The 21,936-nt window shown below is 41.6% G+C and overlaps 1 protein-coding gene across 4 annotated transcripts in view; it reads right to left on the bottom strand.

Annotated features, from left to right (window-relative positions):
* The window catches only part of LOC127436284 (NACHT, LRR and PYD domains-containing protein 12-like), a 41,883-nt gene that overhangs the window by 8,696 nt on the left and 11,251 nt on the right, over positions 1 to 21,936 (bottom strand). Inside the window, exons 4-7 of one of the 4 annotated variants that reach the window (XM_051690350.1) lie at positions 16,329 to 16,502; positions 9,993 to 10,166; positions 9,665 to 9,711; positions 280 to 3,823 (exon numbers count right to left, since the gene is read on the bottom strand). In XM_051690350.1, coding sequence (XP_051546310.1) covers positions 3,276 to 3,823; positions 9,665 to 9,711; positions 9,993 to 10,166; positions 16,329 to 16,502 — 943 coding nt within the window. In that variant the 3' untranslated portion in view covers positions 280 to 3,275. Of the gene's footprint in view, positions 1 to 279; positions 3,824 to 9,664; positions 9,712 to 9,992; positions 10,167 to 16,328; positions 16,503 to 21,936 lie in introns of those variants that run through there. The other 3 variants (XM_051690351.1, XM_051690352.1, XM_051690354.1) reach the window with 3 other exon arrangements.

The raw sequence follows: 21,936 nt of genomic DNA, 5'->3' as shown, positions 1-21,936 counted from the left end.
GTATTTTGGATTGTGCTGTGAGGTTTTGTGTAAAATCATTTCATTTGATAAACATAATACAATATTATGTTCAACATTTTTTGTTCTATTTTCATTTGATTACATTTTTAATAAATTATTTAAACACCATTTTGATGATAAAATTGAAATAAACTGTTAAATTTAATTTAGAAAAAATAAAAATAAAACAAAAATACAGCTATCAGTATCGGCGAGTACAGAAAAGGAAGTATCAGTCCTCATACCAGTTTTCCAAAATATGTTATCGGGACATCCCTACATAAAACCCTTAAAGATGACTTGAGGTGTGGTAACCGTGTTATAAGCAGAATAATTTACTCTGGCCCGTTGAATTATTGAAAAATAATGCACAATCAAGGTGTAACTATAACTTTTTGCATTACCACTTCAGGTGGAGAGTTTTTTTATTTTTTAAATAAGTTTAACTGTACGTCATCAATTATTCCTCTCTTATTCCATTTGTATGGAACCCGTGTGGAAGCGGGTTTCGCCCAAGGCACCATACAACCCCCCCATAATCTAATGCAAATATCTTACTTCCAGTCATCATCGAGTTGTTATAACAGTTTCTTTTACTGATTTCATGTGGATTCCATTCATAGAATGAAGCAGAACGCATAATATTTCTAAAATATGCAGTATATGCACACTTTCTTCATGTTGGTATTTGGATAATTTCTGCACTACAGCGGTCTCTGTTTCCTGGTTGATTGGATAACATACTATATTCAGTCCCACCAGGATTTCGCGGCACTTTTACGGCCCAAAATGACTGAATTTGCCATGACATTTTTTGGGGTTGTTTTGCAGTGAAAACTCACAAATCATCATTATACACCTCTGTAATTGTTAATTACATTGTAAATGCAATTACATGTAAATAGTTTAGTGCACAATAACTTAATATGCTGTTAGAAAAAAAGAAAAAAGAAAGAAAAGAATTACACACACACACACAAACACGCACACAAACAGACACTCACACAAACACAAACACACAAACAAACACACACACAAACACACAAAAACATACATTTAGGTGAATCCTGTGAATATTGAAAGACCCTTAATTTTTTTTTTTTATACAAATGTTCTCCCTCAGTCAATGCAATAAAACTTGAGGTTAAAATACACATCCAATATATCTGCTAACTGAAAACACAAATGAGGATTCAATAATTATGCCTGTTCCAATTATTACATTGTCTGATGTATGGCCATACAAACAAATACAATCATATATTTGAGAATTTATGTACAAATTTAAATTCCACACGTGTTTCAAAATATGTTACATGTATGAAAATGCAATTTTTGTCATATTTTTAAATATATGTTGCATATATGTATTTATGTGATCAGTAAGAAACATTTATGAACATTTATTTTCAGCAAAGTGTTCAGCATAAATTGCCATTTTCGATTCGTAGCCTACTGTATTAAGCAATTCAAATTCTAATCACATTTTTCTACACACCTAATGGGGATTTTAACTAGTGAATGTTAAGGATACCTTGTATAAATGCAATTTTTGTGTCTCATTCGCAACACTCAGGGTGAAGATTAAACACTAGCTGTGATGTATGTGTGCTGTCTGCCATCCTGCCAGAGTTTAGAAGGATTTTGAATGTGAAGGAGATGCTTACACTGTTACTATGGAGATGATACAAACAGCTGCTGTGCATTTGGATATGTTGCCTCTGCTTCAGGCTTTTCAAGCATTTGTTTTGCCGCTGTCAGACATGAAGGAAAGCGATGGGATTCCCTCAGATTTAGTTTTTTTTTTTTTTTTTTGCAGAACATTTGTGGAAATTATAAAAAATTGCAAGCTACCGCAAATTATGTGGAGATTGGTTGAATTTGTTAGAATTGTTGCGATCACAAGATTGCAAAATCCTGGAGGGACTGTATATTTAACTGATGACCACGGATTTCAAGATTATATGAGACACGTATGATATCTTATGCAGTAAATATAAACATATATAAACAAAGTGATGGAGCGCCTGCCGTTGGTACAGTGAGCATCAACAGTTTAAGATTTCCTGTTATACATAAATTTGAGTTCATTTAAACTTTTCATACGTTTCACTTTTATACCTTTGATTTGCTTTTGTTTGGTTCTTTGTGACTTGTTGTATCTCAAACCATTATGTTATTGTTATTATGCACAAGTATACTGAGTCTAATGTTCAACTGTTTTGCTTTAAGTGTGTTGTGTAAGTTTGCCAAGCTTAAATTCAAATGTCTGGCTTTGGTCTACACTATGGACGTGTTCTGTTAACTCTCAAAACTATAATTACTAAAACTAAAACTGAAACTAAAATGTATAAAAACGAAATAGACATGTGTTACAAAATAAAAACCAAACTAAAACTAATAAAATCATTCAAGAAACTAAAACTAAACTGAAATTTATAGTAAATCTGAAATCGATATAAAATAAAAACTGATTTGAAAATGCAAAACTATAATAACCTTACTGACGATACAGTGCTTTTTTAGCTGCTGTGTGTTCTTCCTGTCAGTTTCATTGTTTTCCTGATCATTCAAACTTCTGTTTAATTTACCGAGCAAAAACAGAAACAAAGAAACTGAGCGATTGGAAAAGGAAGTGAAACACCTGATTGAGCACCAGATCAGATTTTGAGTTGTTTTTTCCTTCTTAATATTAAAAGATGTACATGTTAACATTACATAATGTGAAGTGAAGTGAAATGTTTTAACAGGTGTGGTGCACATTGTAACATGACCATTTGACAGCCTAAAATCCCCCTTCAACAATTTTATCAATACACAGAAGATAAACTAAAATATTATCTCAAAGACATTTATTAAAGTTGTCATATAAAATATAGTAATAAGTTTAACAGTTGACAAGAACACACAACAAAGCTACAATTCTGGTTTGATGAAGAAAGAAATTCAGATACATCTTGGATGGCCTGAGGGTGAGTAAATTATAAGCAAATTTTCATTTTTGGGTGAACTATTCCTTTAAGATCACCTTCTATGGAAGAAACCTAATGTGGGTAATATATTACAGTATGAAGCTAGTTTTTCTTGTCCAACAAAACAAAGTTCTGAAGTACAAATTCTGTTGAAACTAGTAATGCACCTTTATTTATTAATATATATCATCTATGTGCACCTGAATGGGGTAATGTGAAATCAATAATAGTGCAAAAGCTAATAGAAAAAGCCAAAGACAGATTACAAAAAACAAAAACAAAATGAGAATATGTATTTTTCACTCAGTTATGTGTGTTATTCACAAGCAGCTGACACAGAGACACTGAAGAACCAGGATAAAGCCTCAATCCAGCATAGAGGGGCTCCTTGAATCTGGTGTTGAATGTGTGTAAGTGTGTGAGTGTGTGAGTGTCAGAGACGCTGTAGAAAGACAGAGTGCCGGCCGGACAGTCCAGATAAACTCCTACTCTGTTAGAAGAGGGTGAATTTATTTCTGTGCCTTTATTATTGTGCCAGGCAGTGTAAATGTTACGATTAGTCCAGTACAGACTCCAGGACTTTTCATTGAGTCCAAACTGACACTCACTGCCTCCTTTCCTGTTGATTACTTTATATGTGACTGATAAATGACCAAAGCCACTCAATTCAGCTTCCCAGTAACAGCGTTCAGACAGACACTCTTTACACATAACCTGCTCCTGCTGTTCAAACCTCTCTGGGTGATCAGGATATAACTGCTGCTCTCTCACATATGTCACTTTTCTGTTCTCTTCAGATAGAGAGAGATGAGTGTGTGCTGTGTTTGGATCCAGTGAGAGATCACACGCATCTACACACAAAGAGAGAGAAAGAGAGAGAGAGAGAGAGAGATGATTTTCTATAAACCTACAGAATATATCATATATATTTATATAGTTTGAATCAGCTGATGACATCACTGTTGGTGTGTGGTTGAAAATGGCAAGTGAAGAAAACAAGCTGCAGATACAGAAGACCCCTGTGTCATTTAAGTGTCTTGTCAGGGAACATTTTGGATTTGCAGTGAATTACAGACATAGCTCAACGTGAGTGCTGCATACTGGAAATACATTGATAAATGATTGTGGGATAATGACAAATTATAAGTTTAGAAAACTGCCTAAAAATTCTCTAACTTAAAATATAAGACCTCAAGATGAACATGTCCACGAATCTATACCAAAATATGTAGGGGATTTAGCAACACTGGGACTTCTGTCCGCGTTATTCACCCTTACATTTATTAAATACAAGGAATTTAGCTCAAGAAGGGAATTATGATTATTTCCCTGGAATTCTGAAACAATTCATGTTTCCGTCTGATCAACCCACTCGGCCAGCGCTTAGTTGATGTGACATATTTGTTCATTCTTAAATATTAGGAATTTTACTCTTATGGTTATTGAAAGTAACATCACAAATACACTAGTGTCCAAAAGTTTGGAATAATGTACAGATTTAGATGTTTTGAAAGGAAATTGGTACTTTAATTCACCAAAGTGTTATTCAACTGATCACAAAGTATAGTCGGGACGTTACTGATGTAAAAAAACAGCACCATCGCTATTTGAAAAAAGTCATTTTTGATCAAATCTAGACAGACCCCATTTCCAGCAGCCATCACTCTAACACCTTATCCTTGAGTAATCATGCTAAATTGCTAATTTGGTACTAGAAAATCACTTCCCATTATATCTAACACAGTTGAAAACTATTTGGTTTGTTAAATGATGCTTAACATTGTCTTTGTGTTTGTTTTTAAGTTGCCACAGTATGCAATATACTGGCATGTTTTAAGGTCAATATTAGGTCAAAAATGACATAAAAGAAACAGCTTTCTCTAGAAACTCATGAGTCAATCATTGTTTTGAGGAATGAAGGTTATACAATGCTTGAAATTGCCAAAAAAAGATTTCATACAAAGGTGTACACTACAGTCTTCAAAGACAAAGGACAACTAGCTCTAACAAGGACAGAAAGAGATGTGGAATGCCATCAGAGTCTCTAGTTTGAGTAATAGATGCCTCACATGTCCTCAGCTGACAGCTTCATTGAATTCTACCTGCTCAACACCAGTTTCATGTACAACAGTAAAGAGAAGACTCAGGGGTGCAGGCCTTATGGGAAGAATTGCAAAGAAAAAGCCACTTTTGAAACAGAAAAACAAAAAGAAAAAGTTAGAGTGGACAAAGAAACACAGACATTGGACAACAGATAATTGGAAAAGAGTGTTATGGATCTTAACCCCATTGAGCTTTTGTGGGATCAGCTAGACTGTAAAGTGCTTGAGAGTTTTCAGAACTCTTGGGCTCGATGGAATCGAGAACTGTTCGAAGAGAAGAGCGTGTTTTCATTCGAGGTGGGGAGTTTTTGTTGAGTTGAGGTTGGCTGCACACAAAGGTGTTTTGAGCCAATCAGAAGTGTCTTTTACCATGTCACATGGTCACCTCTTTCCCTCCTTCTCAAGGTGATTTATGAGTCTTCAAAAGGGCAATGTTTAATCATGCATTTTAATATCAAGATTTCAAAAGGACATTTCAGAAATCATCTTCATTAATATTGAAGGCATGTAAAATAAAACTCTTTCATGAATATTCAATGTGCTAGTTACAAAACATGAAGATACCTGATTAAAAATCATTATGGTTAATTCATTGGTTTTGCAACATAGGTAATGCAAGACTATATGCCATTATACCATAATTGTCAGGTTTATCCTCATGTTAAACCTTAATTGAGAGTTCTAGGCACTTTGGCAGAGATTATGTGCAGGGGGATCATTTCAAAAAAGTCTGTTCAAGCTCTCTTGTCTTAGATAATGGGCTTTTAGCATGTGATGATTAGGCTGACTGTCATGCCTTCCACACTTGGGTGGGGGTTTGAAAGAAACACAAGGAGATCTTAATTCTGAAACTTCATGGTTTTCATGGCAATCATGGAGAAGTTCCTTCAACATCATCCTACAACATTAACCATTTACGCCGACATCACTCTGATAAAGATAGTGTGCAACACAAAGAGAAGCACAGGTGAGCCCAAAACTGCACACACTTTTGTTTTTAAGGAAAAACTCATAGATAATTGGGACAGACATGAAACAATAACTAAAGCGCTTGGGGTGTTCACTACCAAAGACATGTTGCCCTACCCCATTGATAAAGATGTGTGATTTCAGCGTATGATTGAAACACTCAAGCCGCATTACAATATTCTTTCTCATATTCATTTAATAGCAAGGTTTTCCTTCTATAGTGATGTACAGTTTTTGAATGTTGAATATACAATATGTTAAGTTGAGTTTGAAATGTGCTTTATGTTGATTCATATAGCATTATAATGTAGGTAAGTAAAAATGTTAATTTAGTAATTCGTAATTTTTTTTAAGTTAAGGATCCTAACGAAAGGTTTTGATACAATTAACCATGGTTTTACTAAAGTAATGCTTTAGTATTCATATACTGTAGTAGCCATGATTTTATAGTGTGATAACCATAATTTTGTAGTTCTATGGTTTTACTACAAATACCATGGTAACTGTGGATACTTTAATAAAACCATAGTAAATAAAACAAAATAAAAAAAACTGTAGTGGTGTTTGTTACCAAATACAGTATACTTACTTTGGATTTGGCAGTAGTATTTTTCTTTTCTGAACAGAAACCCTACAGCCGTGATACAAACTGAACCATGAGAAATCTGAACCATTACACCCCTAATTATAACATGTTTTAATTTGGACTATAAGAATATGAATTTTGACCCTTACTGTTGTAAGTGAATATTTAAATCAAACCATATTCAACAGCTTTGGCCAAATTTAATATTAATTTAATATTAAGCCAAAACAAAATATTAAGCCCAAAATCACAACATGTTTTTCCGTTTTTTTTTTTTTTATATAGCTGCAGTTTCACTGATAGACAGAGACTGACTCATCTCGCGTGATGCTGTGAGTAACGTCCTGGTTACTTTCGTAACCTCCGTACCCTGTCGATGTAGTGACACTAGGGGTCACCCTTGGGAGCCCCAAACACCTCTTTGAGAAAAGGCCAATGGGAATTGGCGAGTGGAATTTGCATGCCACTCTCCCGGACATACGGGTATAAAAGGAGCTGGCTCGCAACCACTCATTCAGGTTTTGTGCTGAGGAGCCGAGACAAGGTCTCGGCCATTTCAGCGGGTAGTTCAGTGTTGTGGCAGGAGGGACACAATGTCTCGTTCCCTCCATCAGGGAACGGAGGTTACGAAAGTAACCAGAATGTTCCCTATCTGTCACTCACTCGACGTTGTGTCGATGTAGTGACACTAGGGGTACCTATACGAAATGCCACAACTAGCTGAACTGCGTTACGTGGACTGGCGGTGTGAGATAGGCAGACCATTGTGTGCCTCATAGCCAGCACACCTGGCTGTCACATAACCTCCCCCAACGCTCCGACAAGTGTCGTACGGTCCCCCGCACCTCGGAGACAAGTCGACTGCCCAAAATGGGGACAGGCCACCCCAACTTCAAGGCATACAGGCGTCTCGTAGAGGGAGCACTAGCCTGAGTGATCATGTCTACCACCACGGGTGGAAGGCCAATTAGGTCTTCCACATCCCATCCAAGGGCCAGACGTGGAGATTCCAGAGGTCTGGTCGTGGGTGCCAGATGGTGCCCCGTCCCTGAGAAAGAAGGTCCTTCCTCAGAAGGACCAAGAACCAAGTCTGGGTGGGCCAGTAGGGTGCTACAAGGATGACCTGCTCCTCGTCCTCCCTGACCTTGCACAGGGTTTGTGCAAGTAGGCTCACTGGGGGGAACACATACTTGCGTAGCCCCTGGGGCCAGCTGTGTGCCAGTGCATCTGTGCAGAGGGGAGCCTCGGTTAGGGCATACCAGAGCGGGCAATTAGGGGATTTCCGGGAAGCAAACAGATCTACCTGTGCTTGACCGAATCGACTCCAAATCAGCTGGACCACCTGGGGGTGTTGTCTCCACTCTCCCCTGAGCGTGACCTGCCATGACAGTGCGTCCACAGCGCTGTTGAGATCGCCCGGGATGTGAGTGGCTCGCAATGACTTGAGTCGCTGCTGACTCCAGAGGAGGAGATGGCGGGTGAGTTGCAACATGCGACGGGAGTGCAAGCCACCCTCCGGGAAGAAAGGGACTGGGGTGGGGCGTGGCCGTGAGTGGCGCTCCAAGTCCAGGAACCAATCGTCCAGCCGCGAGGGTTCAGGGGGGAGTGGAGGTTTCCACTCCAGCCGAATGAGACCGTGAACTCACCCTGAGATGAGCCGGCGGTCTCATCCCAGAACTCAACCGGGGCAAATGAGCGTACTGGGGATTGGGAGGTCCATTGGGCATTACCCGGCAGAGCGGCTCCCATTGGGGTCCCCAAATCGCCCCCAGTGCTAACCGACGCGGCCTTCAGCTTGCTGAACACAACCGCTCAGCTCTGAAGAGAAAATCTGAATGAGTGGTTGAGCCAGCTCCTTTTATACCCGTATGTCTGGGGGAGTGGCATGCAAATTCCACTCGCCAATTCCCATTGGCCTTTTCTCAAAGATCAGAGGTGTTTGGGGCTCCCAAGGGAGACCCCTAGTGTCACTACATCGACACAACATCGAGTGAGTGACAGATAGGGAACCAAAGTCCCTTCAAGCCAAGTAAGTTCACTTGACAGTCATCTTGGTAATATCCCTGGACAGCTATTTTCTATGTAGGCAATATTTATGAAAGTACACTTCCTATCTACTTGAATGGGGAAAGACAGAAATGTCCAAAACTATTTGTCAAGATGACATTTCAATAATATATTTCCAATTTCCAATTCACCCGCCATGAATTAGTAGGTGTGAAAAAAAGTGTGCGAGTGAATGTACATGTTTTATATGTAACATAGGGCCTCATTCATGAAACATGAGCAGAACACATTTTTGTGTAAATTATTCATAAAGCTGTTCTGCTGTGAATTCTTGGATTCATGACAGTTTTCAAAATGTTAGTTGATACAAACAATGTGAAAATCATGTATAAGACATCCAAAAGTTTTGTGTTCTTTCAGGCAAACTGACATGACAAAAGTGGATCACATTCAGTTAATAACTTGTGGTAAATGCTAATGCTGTTAAACCCATAAATAAACCCACTGTGGGCGGTGCATACACAATACAACAGGGGGAAAAATAGAAAAAGGCACACTATGTCAAAGCTTTTAAATCTTCAGACCATTTTTATTGACCTGTTTGATTCATAAAAGATGACAACATGTGATGATAGTAAGATCCTCTCTTTCTTTGAGATGCTATTTTGTTTTCTAAGTCAAAATTTTACAATGTGAATGCACTTCATTTATAAAAAATTATTTCATTACTGTTCTGGGTAGATTTTAAGAATTTACTAGCAACCCGGTGCCTTTCTTATTTGGTGTTTTCATGGGTGTGGATTATGATAATTGTGAATGAATGTGCACACGCCCCCTAATTACGAATGTTTGGAATTCACTAACACACAAACATTTAACTAACAAATTTGTGGTGTACGCAGCGTATGTGAATCCAGAGTAAAGTTTTCGGGAAGGTCCATTTTAGGCATAAATGACTCCTAGTTTTCTCATATATTTACAAATGTTTCATGAAAGAGGCCCAAAATGTGTTTGTTAAGAGGACCTACATTTTTTTAGTCCTGGTGTGATTGTGAAGTGTCCTATATGGTCCACCCTGCAAAGAGACACAATCATGCACAAGAGAGGACAAATGTTCCAAAACATGAAAAACTGTAATTGAAACACTGCTGTACTTTCAGTAAAAACAGTACAGTCTACATGTGAGTCACCATAATTTAAGGGATTATGATTAAAATGGCCTCGTTATAAGCAATTCTAAAAACAATAACAGACTTAATTTTTTTATGGTAGATCACAGAAGAATAAAATATGCATTTTACTTAAATCATACATTTGTTGGTATCCCATGACACAAATATAACATATATTTCATACTTGACTTTCTGCAGTTTGTAGTTTGGATCATTCAATCTGTCATGGAGCAGCTTGACTCCTGAATCACCTGGGTGATTGTAGCTCAGATCCAGCTCTATCAGGTGTGAGGGGTTTGAACTCAGAGCTGAAGCCAGATAACAACAGCCTTCCTCTGTCACCATACAGCCAGATAATCTACAGAGATCAAATCATGGTAAAATAAAAATAAAAAATAAAAACATAGAAATGTAAAAAACAAATAATAGTAAGTTAATTTTCTGTTTAATAATTAGAAAAAAATAAGTATGCCTAAATAAATAATTAAACAAAACATGGTTTAAAAAGTAGATTAGAGTGCGAGTGTGTAATGAGTGATTCCCTCTCTCTCTTCCTCCTCCTCTGCTTCTTTCATTTATTGGTTTGTTCAAATCTGCTCCTGGAGTCTAGTCCATTTACATGGCAGTCACATATTGCATGTTGCATAATGGCAGTAGTAAAGCTACAAGTTCACAGTACCTAGACCTTAAAACAGATGATCTATATATTCATCAAGTGTCTCTTGATTCACTTTCTCACATTTAAATTTGCAGCGATGATGGAAGAACAGAAGAACCAATGTGCATGATTTATTTCCCTCCGCCTTTTCTGCTTAAAATAATTTTCATACATTTATACATTCACCTGGCACCACAGTGCATCCTGTGAACACAGCTCTTGATGACCCGAGTCATTTACGTATCAGCAGGTGCACTTACTGCGCTGCACGTATGTTAACAAAGATGTTCTTGTGCACGTGCCATAATCAATGGGTGAAGAGATTAATTAACACTTAAATTTCATCTGTACCTCACACAACTCTATCATGGCTTCAGAAGAATTTAAATAGTGCTTTTATGTGCTTTTGTAGCTTGACAGTAAATAAATAAATAAAAAGTAGAGAAACATTGCAGTAATTTACAATGTTGGGCAAGCTTCTAAAAAAATTTAGTTAAACTAAGCAAAAAGCTACACTTCAGAGAAAGTAGCAAGTTACACTACAAGTTACACACCAAAAGTAGCTTGTTACATTTAAACTACTTTATATTTTTTTCAACCAGTTGCACAGAGCATACTGTAAATAGACAAAGCATCTAAAAGACTTATTCACGTATTCCTTTAATAAAGACCTTCTTCATCACTGGCAAACGATAGGATGCATTTGCAGGTTTGGCTTCCATTGATTGTAGATCCACTGCAACCAGCGTTATCTTTATTTTCTGTGTTTTAAAATATTCCGTGAGCATGTTGGCAAGTGACAGCACGCACCAAATGATTCAGCAGCGTGCGCGTGAGCTTTGTGAGTCATTCTGATTGAATTGCGAACCGACTGAGACCGCTTTGCTATAACGTGTGACCAATTCATTGTAAAGAACCAACTCAGATGATCGATTCAGTTGTGAGTTGGATATCTTTAGTTCTGATTCAAAACTGGCAACAGTAAACACCAGTGTGATGTATGATGTTTGACAAAAGCTACATGCTACCAAATCAAAAATATAGCTTTGCTACTGAAAAGCTACTTGATTAAAAAACTAGCAAAGCTATCACCTCACTACTCAGAAATATAGTTAAGCAAATAGCTTCCCTATTTCATCACTGGTAATTTAATAACTTTCGGTGTCTCAACAAAATTACCATGTTTGGCAGTATTTCTGCAATATTATCATGTTGAGAAGACAAACTCCTAAACATACTGGTAAAAGTTTTGACCTTAGATATTTTGTACTGGCCAGTTTCTGTAATGAAGCACTTCAGTTTATTTAGGAATGAGCGAACAGCAAGCTAGTGTGAAAAACAGGTGTTACTCCATCTTAGGATTGTGTGGTATACTGGTACAAACGAAATAGCGCAATACTAAATATTTTGTATGTAGTATTAAACAGTATGGTGCTGTTATAAAAATGTTATGGGATGTGACATTTTTTTATGAAATCAATGACAATTTGACAATTAATGTGATCATTAAACAGCTAGTTTAGTTATTTAGTTATTTAGTGAGTTTATGCCATGCCAGTTTCCAAAGCTATTTTCATGGCAAAAAACAATATATTAAAATATATAAAAAAATAGTGATTAAAAAAAAATCTATATAAGGTTTTTTAAATTTATTTTCTATAAGAACTCTAAAGCTGATTCAGGGTTGACTTTGTTAAAAATCTCTTCAAAAGTGTTTGCTGAGGAAAATAATTTCCTTAAATAAATAAATCCAGCAAAATCCAATAAAATATGTTTCAAGGATAGTGGATTCTGGCATGTGGTGCATAATGGTGGATCCTCGCGTGATATTAAGAACATATGTGTGAGTCTGGAATGTCCTATTCGGCAACGGGTGTAAATGATCTGATCCCAGCAATTACTTAAATTAAAGATGCATCTTTTGCCCACTACAGGGTAGATTTCATACAATTTGTTTTTGCATTGATCCCATTCAGTTTGCCATTTGTTGATGATATAAGAGATTATGGTAGGTTTCAGATCTGGGGGTGGTATGGAGCATTTTTTATGATATGTAGAAAGTGCTTCTTTAGCAGCCGAGTCTGCTTGTTCATTTCCTCGGATTCCACAATGGCCAGATACCCAGCAAAAGTAAATATTAAAATTCTGTCATTAAACAGCTAAAGGACATCATTTAATTACTTTTGTAAACAGTCTGCATCAATGTTGGGTGTAATTAAATTAGTTATTGCAATCTTATTACTTTTTGATCAAAAAAGTAGTGATATGCATTACATTTAAAATTTTTATAATGAGATTAGAGTTACTGACTTTCAATTAATTTAATTACTTTTAAGTACATTATAAGGTTATGTTTATTTCTTATATGTTATTTGTGGAATACATGAATTATGGCCCCGTAATGAGTAATTGTGAAGGAGAAATGTGGGGCGCTTAGTGTATGACTTGTGTGTAGCAATGAACAAGGAAATATAGACATTTTATATAGATATATATAGATATAGATATAGATATTTTGACCCCGTTTCCACCTGGTATTATGATTCGTCTCGGGTGATCTGATCACATGTGGTCAGGTGAGACACATAGCTGTTTACACCTGGTCACTTAAATGCTTCACCTGTTATCACTTGTGTTTGGATTTGGAGGGGTGGGTCTCTGTTTCATGACGAAATACATCAATCACTACATCAGTGTATTACTGCATGATAATAAAGCGCAACATAGTCAGTAAAGACAAAGAAAGTGTTGTAAAAAAATGACATACTTTTCTCCCAGATGTGGTTGTAATTTAATCTAAGCACAAATGCAACATGTGAAGCAGAATTATCTGTTATTTTAGTGGATTACCTGTATTAAAGGAGCTTCAGGTGTTCGTGCTTTTCATCTGTGTTGATAACAGACACATTAAAGAAGATCTGTGAAGCTCTCGTGATTGTGTATGTATCCACCTTTTCAAATTTCCGATCAGACGGTTATTTCTGTTTAAAGCCGCTAGTAAACAACAAACTTTAAATTCTTGTTTTAGTGCAGCGGTTGATTGACAGGTGAGGGGTGGTGCTTCATTGTTGACGGGACACATACAGGATGGATTAGCGTTTACGCCTCAAATGCAATGTGGGCACATGTGTTTTTGACCACATTCATATGTGATTTTTGTGATCTGATAACAAAATGTTTTAGACCCTGTTTAGACTTGTATTTAGGGCTGACCAGATGTGAACGGATCACACGAAATGCATCTTAATACCAGATGGAAATGGGGCCTTTGAATTTGTTGAGTAGAAAAGTGTTTTAGAAAGTAACTTAAAAGTAAAGTAATTAGTAATGTGATTACTTTTTAAATTACAAATTTAGAAAAATAATTAGTAATTTGTAATGGATTACTATTTTTATGTAACTTACCCAACACTGGTCTGCATGTGCCACTCAGCTCTCCTTAACTTAACACACATCAAGCGTGATGCTCATGATGCAGTGTGTTTAGTGTATGATCGGCTGTGAACAATTACATGAGCTCCTCCGGTGCTGCTCTGAGAGTTTAGCTCACGACGCAAGTATTTCAGCATTTAATTTGGAAAGAGGGACTTGCAGAACCCCTCTACCAAGGAAGAGCATTCAAGGTTAGCAAAACATAGCATAACGCAGTGGTACACTGGCAAGGAGACCAGAGGCCATACTTTTTGAATGGATGTTAATGGAGGAGATGCTTCAGTATGCCGAATAAACTGCTTTTGTGACGAAACAGCTTATCACTTAATAAATTGACTGCACATGTTTAATAGAATCTCTGGAACGTATTAAAAACGACCATCAATTCCAAACAGGAACTCAAAGGTCTGCCTGTGACAAGGAGGGTGTAGCCGGGATGTAAGGATGGACGCCTGGTGCTGAATTACCCCAATCAGCCGGGAGAGGGATAAAGAGGGGCCGGAGATGCCAGTGAGGGAGAGAGAGAAATGCATGCAGCCGATGAAAGTGTTCATTCTGTGTTGGGTCGGGAAGGCCAACAGTGTGAGCGACACAGGGAGCTGTGTGTGTGTGTGTGTGCCAGCAAGTGTGTGCTGAAAAGCAGTTTTATGTTGTGTCCAAGTGAACTGTGTCGAATTAAAGTCTTCTGTGAACTGTTCACCAGGCCCCTGCTTTCTCCTTCGTAGGGAAGGCAAAGATCTGCCACACTGGTGCCGAAACCTGGGAGTTGGAGTAAGACACGCCGTAAGAGAGCCATCGCCGCTGGCGGAGGATCACGACGCCAAGGGAGTGCTCGATTCGGTGGCACTAGAAAAGTGCATCAGCTGGCGGCTGAAAGGGACGGCTGAGGGGTCCAATGCCATCGCCCGGCATCACTAAAGGCCACTGTGCAGCTGGCTGAGAACTGACTGGCGGCTTGATTGGGAACTAGCATGTTTTTTTTCTATTTCTCTTTTTCTTTTCTCTCTCTCTCTCCTCTCTCTCTCTTTTACTCTCAGTCTCTCCTGCTCTCTCCCCTCTTCCTCCCCTCATCCTGCTCATGTTCCCAGGAGGAGGGGAAGACCATCCGGCAGCAGGATCTCCCCTCCAGATATGGGGGGGGGAGTAAGTCAGGCCTGAATCGGGCAATGGGGTTATGTGATGAGAAGGGCATGACCGGGCCGTAAGGATGGACGCCTGGTGCTTAATTACCCAAATCAGCTGGGAGAGCGATAAAGAGGAGCCGGAGATGCCAGTGAGGGAGAAAGAGAGAGATGCATGCAGCCGATGAATGTGTGCATTCTGTGTTGGGCCAGAAAGGCCAACAGTGTGAGCGACAAATGGAGCTGTGTATGTGTGTGCAGGTGAGTATGTGCTGGAAAGCAGTTTTATGTTGTGTCCAAGTGAACTGTGTCAAATTAAAGTCTTCCATGAACTGTTAACCCGGCTCTTGCTTCCTCCTTAATAGGGAAGGCAAAGATCTGCCACACCACCAAAATAAATGTTTTCAGTCAAATTAAAAGCTTTATTCAACATTTTAAGCTCTATTAATGAATGAAGTTGAATAAAGTACGACAAAAAATATGACTACTGTATAGTATACAAATTTTATATTCAAAGAAGCAGCAATAATACTACTAATAAGAATAATTTAACATTAAATAGTTTTATATTTATTTATATAATTATAATAATTATTATTTTATATGTAAGCAATATTTCTCATTCATTTTTCCATTTATACTGTGAAGTTCTGTTGTGCAGCTTTTTATTTAATCAAAAATGTTATTACATTTTTTTGTTGAAAATTCATTATTATATTTAAATTTGATTAAAGCTTCATGCTGTTATGATGAAAACATTTAATTAAAACATAAAACTGATACAGTTTCAAACATAAATTGATCGAGCGGAGTCATGTGGATTACTTTTATGCTACCTAGATATGCCTTTTGGACCGTCAAACAGCCAGCAGCCTGACAGCACCCTTTCACTTGCATTGTATGGACAAACAGAGCTGAAATGTGCTTATAAAAATCTTCACTTCGGTTCTGCAGAAGGAAAGTCATACACATCTGGGATGGCTTAAATTTGAGTAAATCTTTAACGCCTACAGCAGTAGTATTTATGAATTGTGTGACCACTAGATGTCAGTGTCCCACTTCTCAGGGCATGATAATGTATTTTGTTGTTGTTGTTGTTTTTTTTTTTTTTTTTAATATGCTAAAGTGTTGTCAAAATAACCCCTTACATTCCTGTCTTTTTTATTAGCAAAAGAAAGAAAGAAAGAAATCAATTGGTGCCTATGCAACTTTGGTGCATGGCCTATAAAAAATATTTCCAACTTTTTTTTCAAATGACTGAAGAGTACTACATTGAAAATCACTATTAGACAGGTCTTTCCTTACACACCTCAGTATCTCCAGTTGACAGTGTGGACTCTTCAGTGCCTCAGAGAGCAGCTTCACTCCTGAATCCTGCAAGTCATTGTTACTCAGGTCCAGCTCTCTCAGGGGGGAGTTTTCTGATTGAAGAGCTGAGGCCACAATTTTACAGAAATTTTCTGTGAGATTACAAGCAGCCAGCCTAAAATAAAGCCACACAATTTTCAAAAAGTTTTATGGACAGCTGTATCAGATTAGTAATAGCATTGTTTCAGGAAAATTTTCTCATGGGAATCTTTAAATCCTGCATATATTCTGTCGATCCATGATGGACTCCTAATGCCCAACCTGCTGCCCACAAATATTTTCTTCTCCTTTACTAAGCAAGCAAGATAAATGTGTGTTGAAATGTGTGGCTATTGCTGTTGTAATAGTACTACACTGTGTGAAGAAATCATCACGGTTACTTTCGTAACCTCTGTTCCCTGATGGAGGGAATGAGACATTGTGTTGATGTAGTGACACTAGGGGTCACTCTTGGGAGCCCCAAACACCTCTGCTTTTTTGGCAAAAGGCCAATGAGAATTGGCAAGTGGAATTTGCATGCCACTCCCCTGGACATACGGGTATAAAAGGAGCTGGTATGCAACCACTCATTCAGGTTTTGTGCTGAGGAGCTGAGACCAGGTCCCAGCCATTTCAGTGGGTAGTTCAGCATTGTGTCAAGAGGGACACAATGTCTCCTTCCCTCCATCAGGGAACGGAGGTTACAAAAGTAACCATGATGTTCCCTATCTGTCACTCACTCGACGTTGTGTCGATGTAGTGACACTAGGGGTCCCTAAACAAAACGCCACAACTATCTGAACTGTGTTACGTGAACTGGTGGTGTGTGATGGGCAGACCGCTGTGTGCCTCGTAGCCAGCGCACCAGGCCGTCACGTAACCTCCCCCAACGCTCTTATGAGCATCGAACGGTCCTTCAGGAACAAGTTGACTGCCCAACGATAGGGACAGGCAACGATAAGTGTCTACGTCGGGGGTGTCCCTCCCAAGGGGAAGACACCACAGAGAATACACCCCGCCCAAAAAGGGGGGGGGGTGTATTGAGTGGAATACGTCACATGGTCATACCGAGTCTTGTCGGAAGTATGTCATGTGGAGAGGTCCCATGGTAGGTCCTACCCAATGGGGGAGGAGTTTCTACAGAGCATGGCGACCGGGGGCAGAGGGGTCTCTGCCCAAGGAAGACGCAGTTTACCGACAGGGAAACAATTTTGCAGAAGATATCACATGGGGTCACCTTGGGGGAACCAAAACATGTGGAGCACCTACCTCAGTACAGGGTCTCATTAGCGCATGTACTGGGCCGGCAGTGAGTTTCTCTGCAAATTCAACCGCCAGAGGGCTAAGGAGGAAAGTCATCCAGGGATCACAGTCTGTGAACACGACTGGGAGTCAAGAGCGCATGTCTTCACCTCAAGGGAGGGGAAAGGCACTATGCGCAAGCGGTACACCCGGCCAGCTGTCCCGGAACTTACCTGCTCGTGCCTGCCAATACACGGGACGAGACCAGCTCAACCCGGAAATTGTAGAACCACGCAAAGGTGCTGGGTGCTGCCCAGCCCGCTGCTCTGCAGATTTCTGCCAAAAAGGTGCCACTGGCCAGGGCCCAGGAGGCAGCCACACTCCTGGTAGAGTGGGCTCATAATCCCGCAGGGGGTGGCACGTCCTGAGCCTGACATGCCATCGCGATGGTGTCAATGACCCAGTGGGCGATCCTCTGTTTGGAGACAGCGCTTTATTTCCGCTGTCCACCAAAGCCGACAAAGAGCTGCTCGGAGTTTCTAAAGCTCTGCGTGTGATCCAAATAGATGCGTAAAGCTTGCACCAGATACAGCAACGCCGAGGCTGGGTCTGCCACCTCCTGGGGCAATGCTTGCAGGTTCGCCACCTGATCCCTAAAAGCGGTCGTGGGAAGCTTGGGCACATAGCCCGGTTGGGGTCTCAGGATCACGTGAGAGTAACCTGGACTGAACTCCAGGCACGATTCGCCGACAGAGAACACCTGCAGGTTCCCTACCCTTTTGATGGAAGTGAGCGCAGTCAGGAGGGCAGTCTTCAAAGAGAGTGCCTTAAGCTCAGCTGACTCCAAGGGCTCAAAGGGAGCTCCCTGTAGACCCCGGTTTTGAGCTGTCGCGAGGAGCGTGAGATCTGAGAACCACATCTGGGTGGGCCAGTAGGTTGCTACTAGGACAACCTGCTCCTCATCCTCCCTGATCTTGCACAGGGTCTGTGCAAGTAGGCTCACTGGGGGAAACGCATATTTGCATAGTCCAGGGGGCCAGCTGTGTGCCAGTGCATATATACTGAGGGGTGCCTCGGTCAGGGCGTACCGAAATGGGCAGTGGGATGATTCCCGGGAAGCAAACAGGTCTACCTGTGCTCGACCGAATCGACTCCAAATCAGCTGGACCACCTGAGGGTGGAGTCTCCACTCTCCCCTGAGGGTAACCTGATGTGACAGCGCGTCCGCTGCGGTGTCGAGGTCGCCCAGGATGTGAGTGGCTCGTAGCGACTTGAGGCGCTGCTGACTCCAGAGGAGAAGACGGCGGACGAGTTATGACATGCAACGGGACCATCCGGACCAACACGTGCTTGCCCTGGATCAACGGCCGGAAACTCCACAGGGCGAGCAGCACTGCCAACAACTATAGGCAGTTGATGTGCCAACGCAGCCATGGGCCGGTCCAGGAGCCGGCTGTGTGCCCCTTGCATACGGCGCCCTAGCCCATCTTGGAGGCATCTGTTGTAACCACGACGCGCCTGGAGACCTGCTGTAGGGGAACCCCTGCCCATAGTAATGCATGATCGGTCCAAGGACTGAAGAGGTGGTGACAGATCGGCGTGATGGCCACATGATGTGTCCCGTGGCACCATGCCCATCTCGGGACTCGAGTCTGAAGCCAGTGCTGAAGCGGTATCATATGCATCAACCCGAGCGGTGTGGCCGCCGCTGAGGATACCATATGCCCCAGGAGCCTCTGAAAAGGTTTCAGTGGAACCGCTGTCCTCCGTCTGAACGTCTTCAGACAGTTCAGCACCGACTGCACGTGCTTGTTCCTGAGGCGTGCCGTCATCGAGACTGAGTCCAACTCCAAACCGAGAAAAGAGATGCTCTGAACCAGGGAGAGCTTGCTCTTTTCCCAATTGACCCGAAGCCCCAGTCAGCTGAGGTGCTGGAGCATGAGGTCCCTGTGTGCGCACAGCAACTCTCGAGAGTGAGCTAGGATTAGCCAGTCGTTGAGATAGTTGAGGATGCGGACACCCACTTCCCTTAGCGGGGCAAGGGCTGCCTCTGCGAACTTCGTGAAGACGCGAGGGGACAAGGACTGGCCGAAGGGGAGGACAATGTACTGGTACGCCTGGCCTTCGAAGGCAAACCGCAGGAAGGGTCTGTGTCGAGGTAAGACTAAGATGTGGAAGTCCTTCAGGTCTACCGCCGCAAACCAATCTTGATCTCGTTAGAATGTGTTTTTGTGTCTGCATCTTGGACGGGAGTCTGTTCAAAGCCCAGTTCAGTACTCGCAGGTCCAGGATTGGTCACAACCCACCGCCTTTCTTCGGTATGATGAAGTAAGGGCTGGAGGGACAGGCTTTATCGTGCCCCTGCGCAGAAGGGTAGCGATCTCCGCACGCAAGCTAGTGGCATTCTCACCCTTCACTGAGGTGAAGCGGATGCCGCTGAACCTGGGCAGGTGCCTGGCGAACTGAATCACGTAGCCGAGTCGGACGGTCTGAGTCAGCCATCGCGACGGGTTGGGCCTCGCGGCGGGGCGGAGCTCTAGGTGCCACGTTGAGGGGACTCGAGCCCCGTGGCTGTGCTGAGTCCAGGGACATCGAAGCACTTACCTGGCTCCTGCCGCCCACTGTAAGATTGGCCGAGGAGGGGGGAGGAGGGATCTCGTTCCCGTTGTCCACTGGAACCAATCCCGTGTGGGCGTGTTTGCTGGGCGCACAGGGGTGGGGGGGTCTGCTGCTGGAGCGCCATACCTGCAAAAATGGGACAGTGGACGGTGGTCGTGACGATGGCCGTGCGCACTGGAACCTACAGGCCCTGGACGGGAGCTTCAGGCGCCCATGCCAGGTGGCGTCGCTCTGCGGACACAAGTGCATCATGAGTGCCTTATCCACCTGGGGGATCACCGATTACCCCCTGGCCGCTCCACCATCGAGGGTAGTGAGAGCGAGGGAGCTGAAAGACCGGGACTGGGCAGTAAAAGGTGCCTCCCACGATCTTCTCAGCTCCTCATGCACTTCCGGGAAGAAATGAACGGGGGCGGGGCATGGCCGTGGGCGGCGCCCCGAGCCCAGGAACCAGTCGTCAAGCCGCGAGGGTTCAGGGGAGAGTGGAGGTTTCCACTCTAGCCCAACGCTCGTGGCCACCCGGGAAAGCATGTCTGTCATTTCCACGTCGGCGTGAGACTGGGCGACCGTTCCTGAAGGAGGAAGCCCAGCCGAAGCCTCTACATCAGACTGGAAGAGCCCGCTTTCCGATGCTACGCTTGATAACTCATTGTCTTCCTGAGCTCCGAACGAGAAGTCGAACTCGCGCTGAGACGAGCCGGCGGTCACTTTACATTTTAAATCACTTACACCTTTATTTGCAACTGACACATAAGTGCCAGCTTTACATGTCATACATTCTCCTTTCCACGGATCTCGACCTGGACAAAAACATGGTAATTTTTTGTGAAAATATTCTGTAAATTTGCACTTTTGTTCATTTTCGTTTCATTTGCTGCTATTGTCAAGCAACTGTTTGAGGCCGAACACAACAGCACTTTGCGCGTTCGCGGAGAGATTGACAGGCAGGAATTTGGCCAATAGTTGCTGCAAGCCTCTTATAATTGACCAATTGGTGTGTGAGAAGGCAGGACATTTTCGCAAATTTAGAAATCCCAACCGGACGCTTTTTTTAAGGTCCAAAAAAGAGGACATGTCCGGGAAAAAGAGGACGTTTGGTCACCCTAGGTGTTTGTCATCTAGCTTTTTAGCTCAGTTGTACAGACTGTGGTACTATTAGCACAGGGCTAGCAAGTTCTGATGCAACACTGTTGAATAGACCAGTATTGCTGGTCATCACCATATTTTGTGCTTTGGATGCTAGTTACCAGCATTAGATGGTCTTAAATGTCTTAAAGAAGAAATGTTAAAGTTCACTTCATAACTCAAGAGTTCACTCCTGCATGCAAGGCTCTTTCCAAAGTCATCTCCTAACAGAGGCACTTTTTTGGTTCACTGTATCAAGTCACCTCAATGTTCTTGGCAACAAAAGCCCTAGACTTCTTTTGCCCCTTGAACCCACTTGCTGCTATAGTAACTGAATTGCTGCAGTTCCCCTTTGAGAAAAAGGAGGGAGTTTTTTTTAGCTTGACAGCTTATGGTCACTATATGCTTTTAGTCAATGGGAATTAAGTGTCTTTTTGCTATATGAATATACAGGTCAGAGTTCTTCAAACTTAAACTTTGGTTTGAAGCGAAAGACTTCTTTGCATGTGCTTGTGTTCTCTCTCACATGTTTGCATTTGCAGTGTGACAAAGTCCAGTTTCAACCCTACCCTAACCCACCTGCC

The sequence above is a fragment of the Myxocyprinus asiaticus genome, chromosome 46, assembly GCF_019703515.2.
Source record: "Myxocyprinus asiaticus isolate MX2 ecotype Aquarium Trade chromosome 46, UBuf_Myxa_2, whole genome shotgun sequence".
Taxonomy (NCBI): Eukaryota; Metazoa; Chordata; class Actinopteri; order Cypriniformes; family Catostomidae; genus Myxocyprinus; species Myxocyprinus asiaticus.
The sequence above is the reverse complement of the archived record's forward strand: the minus strand, read 5'-3'. Positions and strand labels throughout refer to the sequence as shown.